Source organism: Dunckerocampus dactyliophorus, chromosome 2, assembly GCF_027744805.1.
Source record: "Dunckerocampus dactyliophorus isolate RoL2022-P2 chromosome 2, RoL_Ddac_1.1, whole genome shotgun sequence".
Taxonomy (NCBI): domain Eukaryota; kingdom Metazoa; phylum Chordata; class Actinopteri; order Syngnathiformes; family Syngnathidae; genus Dunckerocampus; species Dunckerocampus dactyliophorus.
In genome coordinates, this window is record NC_072820.1 from 27,450,623 (window position 1) to 27,456,622 (window position 6,000).

The 6,000-nt window shown below is 42.7% G+C and overlaps 1 protein-coding gene across 1 annotated transcript; it reads left to right on the forward strand.

Annotated features, from left to right (window-relative positions):
• The first annotated feature begins 1,399 nt into the window (after positions 1 to 1,399).
• On the forward strand, positions 1,400 to 4,590 carry si:ch211-106k21.5 (leucine-rich repeat-containing protein 38). The gene is made up of 3 exons (XM_054767701.1): positions 1,400 to 1,505; positions 2,688 to 2,811; positions 2,883 to 4,590. Exon 3 carries the CDS (start codon positions 2,885 to 2,887, stop codon positions 3,962 to 3,964), a length of 1,080 nt encoding a protein of 359 aa, XP_054623676.1. The 5' UTR covers positions 1,400 to 1,505; positions 2,688 to 2,811; positions 2,883 to 2,884; the 3' UTR covers positions 3,965 to 4,590.
• Positions 4,591 to 6,000: the final 1,410 nt, after the last annotated feature.

Below are 6,000 nucleotides of genomic sequence, written 5' to 3' on the forward strand. Positions count from 1 at the left end.
GCAAAACGTGGATATAATTCAGACTGCGGCCATACTGAGCTAGCAAGCTCTGTTGCTTTGTTGAGCACAATGAAATCTGATGAGTTCTCACTCGCACACCAATATCAATATAGGCAGAAAAGCCGATTACAATATCCGATATCTAATTTTTATACCAATATAATCAGACCTCCCTAGTATTAATATAACAATATATTTTTATATTCTTGAGCTTGTAATATTGTTTGCGGCATTTTTTCTTATGTGGATATGTAGTAAATGTCTAATTAATTCATTCATTCATAAATACTTCTAATAAATATTTGAAACAGGTCTCCTTATGATACAGCGCAGTACTAACGGATAGATATGCAGAGTCCCATAAAATCACATAGCAAAGATCAGTCGAGGGCAAGGGTGTCCAAAGTGCGGCCTGGGCGCAATTTGGGGCATTTGCCTGTGGCACATTCTGAAAATTCAATGAAACAAGAAAACAACAGCAAAAAAGGAAAAAAAACTTTTTACAAGAATAAGGTTGAAATTTTAGAAGCATAAAGTTGAAATATAAAAAAAAAGATGTTGTTTTCAAAAGTTGTATTATTATGAGAAACAAAACAAAGAATTAAGCTGAAAATTTGGGAAAATCAGGTTGGGAAAAAGTTACAATATCATAAGAATAAACTCGTAATATTCAGAGTAAAAAATGTATAGAAGCATAAAGTTGAAATACTAAATAAAAACATGTTATTTTTTAAAGCCGTAATATGAGAAACAAAACAAAACAAAAAATGAAGTTGCAAATTTAGCAAAATTTGGTTGGGAAAAATGTTATATTACGAGAATAAAGCCAAAATATTACGGGAATAAAGTCTGAACATTACAAGAAAAAGAAAATGTAAATGTTGAAATATTTGAGAAAAAAACGACAGAAATTGAAAAACAAGCCAAAAAAAAGTGTCATTTAAGGAGAAAAAGTCGATACTAATAATAGGCTTTTTCACCTATATCACAAAGCTGAGGTGCAGGCTGTTTTTTTCTTTAAATATATATATAACTTCTTAGCATGTCCACGTGTTGCTTTACAAAATGTAAATGATCAAAGTGGCCCTTCCATCCTTTCATTTTTGATTATGCGGCCCTCTGGAAAACGTTTGGACACCCCTTGTCTAGGGTAATAAAGTTGCACTAGCCACCAGGGGGCGCCCTGCCACCACATACAGTACTTTCCATGTGTTTAGTGACTCTTCAGCGTGGATGTCAATGAGGATCATCTCCACTAGAGTCTAAAGATGTTAAATTCATTTTTTAGGTGCTGCTAAGTCATCATGAAAAACACTGGTCAACACCAAGTGAGTGGAAGCTTAAACTCCACCCACATGGGTGGAGAGACACACCTCTTCTTCTGCATGAGGAGGAGGAAGAAGAAATGAGAGTCATTGGGATGCAGGAGGAAGAGAACGTCTTCTTCAGCATATTTTTTGGAAGATCCATATTAGGATTGTGAATGAGCTGCACCCACTCCTCAGGTATGCGTTCAACTTTAAAGTCCTGGCAGTGTTTTATCTCCAGCAGGTGTCAATCACTTGAGTGCGGTCGTGTACATCACTGCAGCCTGAAGGGAACTTCTCTACACTTGACATTTACAGCATATCTGAACCTTTTTTGTCTTTGTCTACATTTTTAGTCCCGGAAAAGGCATAAACATTTAGCTTTTCAGTCCTACAACTAGTTTATATGGAACATAAATGTCGACGCTTTGTTCTCGAAGGTTTTAGAGGCAAACATTGTGGTGATGAACGAGGAGAACGGAGGCGTTGTTTCACAGGAAGCTGGGGAGGATGTTGCATTGTTTGGGAATGAGATCATCCCAAATCTCCAGATTTATAGTTCACATACACATTAAGACACGCACACACACACACGCGCGCGAATCTTGACAGATGAATCTCACCAAGTTTGAATGTTGTACGTTGAAAAGCCAGAGATCATAAAGAAAAGGCCAAACAAGGCAAATGTGTCCCCAGCGACCTTTAGTCTCTCTTACCACACAGCACAACAAGCCATGATGGCACAAAACGTTTCCTCTCGGACTCTCTTTCAGCATGACATCAGCCGTGCAACACACAAATAATAAAGACATTCATTCTGCCTTTTTACACACCGCACGATTCCTTAGACAAGCAGGCCGGGAGAACCGTGTTGAAAAAGAAACTCCTCATTCCGTTTGTAAAAACCCACAGCAAGTAAACAAGTCGTCATGGTCTTCCAGCCATGCAGCAAGCACACACCTGAACAGGCAGCTTACTCATGTGACAGCTATTCTCCGCCTGTCTTACTCCGCCCACAAATACAAAAGCATTCTGGTGCTGACTGCAGTTGAGCAGCTGAACTCCTCCCAAGCACCACTTGAGGAAGTATGCTTGTCACACTTTGGGAAAAGATTCCTACTCTTGCTTTGTAGTTGTGAATGAATTCCACTAACTGGAATTTTTTTGTATGTATTTCCGTGTCAAAACTCAAATAAAAGGCAGTGCAAATGTTCTGAAAAAGATGGCACGACAATCCAATATTTGAGTCTGAACTTTTGCGTATAACACCCCCACAAAAATGGGGATTGAAAACTCCAATTGAGACCACACTGATCTTAGCTGAAGCTGGTATTGGAGTGCCTTGACAAGCCCCGCCCTACCTCTAATAAACCTTCACAGGAGACTCACATCTGTTGTCCCCAACCACGCCATATCCATGCCGACGCTCACCATCCCCGGAGCAACCAGGCGTCGTCAGAGAAGGGTGGCAGTTTATGAGCCTTTTTCTACGCTGAGAGTTGAGGTGGGAGCATAAGATGAAGATGTTTTGTAGAAAATGCAATGGCTAGGATTGACTTAGTCTTTGTCCTGCAGAGATGCATCGTCAGTGGAGTGTCCTCGTCGTCACTCTGCTGAGGACGGGGCTTGCGGGCGGCTGCCTATGTCCACCTGCCACCATCTTGTCTGAGTTCCCCTCAGAGGCGCCCGCCGCCGGTTGCTGCCTAAACTTCTCCGGCTCCACTTTGGGGCATGTGCGGTGGTCCTGGCTAACCAACCAGTCCATCCTGCAGATTCTGGATCTTTCCAACTGTAACATCACCTCAGTGGAGATGTCAGGCGTGGAGGCCTCCTTGCTGGAAAAGGTTTACTTGGGCCACAACAGAATCGCAGCTTTGCCGCGGGACTTCCTAGCCGGACAGCCCCGCCTGGAGGAAGTGGATCTAAGCAGTAACAGACTCGAGGAGCTCCCGGAAGGTTTCTTGCAGGACTCGGACAACCTGCGGAGTTTGCATTTGCAAGAGAACCAGCTCAGCTTCCTTCCAGCCTCTGTGCTGCAGAGGCCTGCTCTGCAGAGCCTGGAGCTGGATGGGAACCCTTGGGACTGCTCCTGCTCCTTCCTGGAAGTCCTGGAGAACAGCAAGGATACAAAGACGGGGGACTTGGTGAGAAACCTGACATGCATCTCCCCTTGGAAACTGGCAGGCCGGGTGGTGTGGTCAGTGAGGTTGAGCGACATGTGTCGCCCAGCCAGCCTCACTGCGCTCTTTATCGCGCTCCCGCTCCTCATCCTCTCCACCCTGGTGGTCTGCTGGTGCTGTGGGAGGAAGAGGAAAGAGGCGCTTATTTTGGGGTCATCAAAGAAACGGACGTCCGGCTCCCACGGGCCGCCTGCAGGTGGTCAGCAGATGTCAGCTGACTGCACGGCTTCCAAGCTCCTGAGCAGCACCGCAAACGTCGATGAAGAGAAGGAAGTCCAGCTGGGTTCTGTGGAGTCTCTCCACCCAGGATCCTGCTGCTCAGATGGGAAGCCTAGCAGGTCTGAGCTGGACTCAGTCAGCGTGTCGGAGGTGCTGAAAGACTCGGCGGACCGGGAGAAAGCTTACATGACTCAGTCCACAGAATATTACAGCCTGGTACCGGGAATCCAGCTGGATGACTCTGACCATGGCGAGTGACAAGGTGAAGATTTAGGATGTTTGTTTTGGAAACTTAATACAATGGAATCAACCTCTTTAGGTGGAAAACATGATTTTATTGATAGATTTGTTTGCATTTCAATGCAGTCTGACTTTAAAAAAACTTTAAATGCAATACTTTGGTCTGCTGTTTAATATATTTCTGAAGGAAAGGACGCTGTTTGTATTTGGTCAAAGTTTCACTGTAGATGTTACATATTGAATTCCAACCACCATGGCTCAGTTGTAAATAACTTGTCTGCCTTCTTTTTTGAAGAATATGTGCTTGTGGCACCTCCCCAATATGGGAGTGTTGTACTCGACATGCATTCCCGTTCAACTTGTTTCTTATCCTTTTCCATTTGGGAAGTTGGGTATCAAACTCCCTCGAGTGGAGCCGCGCAAACCAGAAAAGTCAGTGCTTGCTGACAAAGCCCAGCATGCCAAGTCTTGACATGATACACGCACACACGCATGCTGCTTCAAGGCCCAAACGTGGGGCCTTATTTTGAGGTGTGTCAAAGTGCGTAATCCTGCTCCTGCTGTCCGTCATATTGTAAAATGTGCCCACGCTGTTGTTTTTATATCAGCCAATTACTGTCTGATGTACTTTTCATTTTCATAATAAACAGACACAGACACAGTCTATGACAGAGGTGTCCAAACTTTTTCCACCGAGGGCGCGAGGCCACTTGCGCTAGGCTGAAGTTGCATTTCCTGGGCTATTGAGCAGAGGGCAGCACTGCCACACATAGCAGAGAAAGGACAGGGAGAGTCTGCAGGAAACAGGAAGCCACAGAAAGACACACTAAGTAAAAGCAGCACTACAAGGATTTGTTAGGCCAGTTCATTACCCCCGCCAAGCGCAGCGCAAAAATAACTTGAAAAGTTATAAAGATGGATTTGGATTACATTTTCAGGAATTGTCGGAAATAGGATATGGAAGAACTGATCACATTTGGGGGGTGATCCAAAATTCAACATTTTCCCAAAATTCACCCTTTTCCCTACAACTAATTATTCCCGATACCTGCTACTTCTTTATACTGAAACAAAATTCAAAATGATCCCAAAATTCACACTTTTATGTATACCTGCTGATGCCTACTACTGCTTCCACATTTGTCAACCGATTCACCTCATTCCAACATCAACTCATTCAACAACATCAGGACATCCATGCTATTAGCCACAGCACGAAAATTCCCACATTTTTTGTTCCGGAATGGAAAATACCTCTGATCTCAAGAGTTCTGGCTACTTCCACATTTCTCAACCGATTCAGACCGTTCCAAAGTCAAAATTCTCAACATTTAGCTTTCCTGGTACATTATGCTAGGTGTTAGCATGCTAACATTAGCATGTTACCATTGCTATCATGCTAATGTTAGCATACTAGCAGTTTTAGCAAATTTCATGGGTAGACACATATATAAACCTTTAGCATTATCATGCTAGGTATTATCATGTTAACGTTAGCATGTTAGCATTGTTAGCATGATAACATTAGCATAGCAGCATTTTTAGCCATTTTCATAGCTTGACACATACAGTATACAACACTTAGCACTATTATGCTACATGTTAGCATGCTAACATTAGCATGTTATCATTGATAGCATGTTAACATTAGCATAGTAGCATTTTAGCCATTTTGATAGCTAGACATTTATATAAACACTTACCACTATTATGCTAGGTGGTAGCATGACAACGTTAGTATGTTAGCACTGCTTGCATGCTAACATGAGCAATCTAAATTCATCCATCCATCTATTTTCTTTGCCACTTCTAATATGTTGATAAAATAAATGTAGAACATGCTGTTGGAATATTTCTTGACATTAAAAAAAGCATTGGGCACCATAAATCACCATAAATCACCTCATGAGTGTTGTAGTGGTTAGATATAGAATTTTTGTACACGGTGGTTCCAGACTCTTCTTCCTTGTATATAGCAAACATCAACTGCTTGTATTGTTTCTTGAAATCGCTCATCTTGTTGTTTTGTTTGAGTTCCTTACTCAATCCGTTCC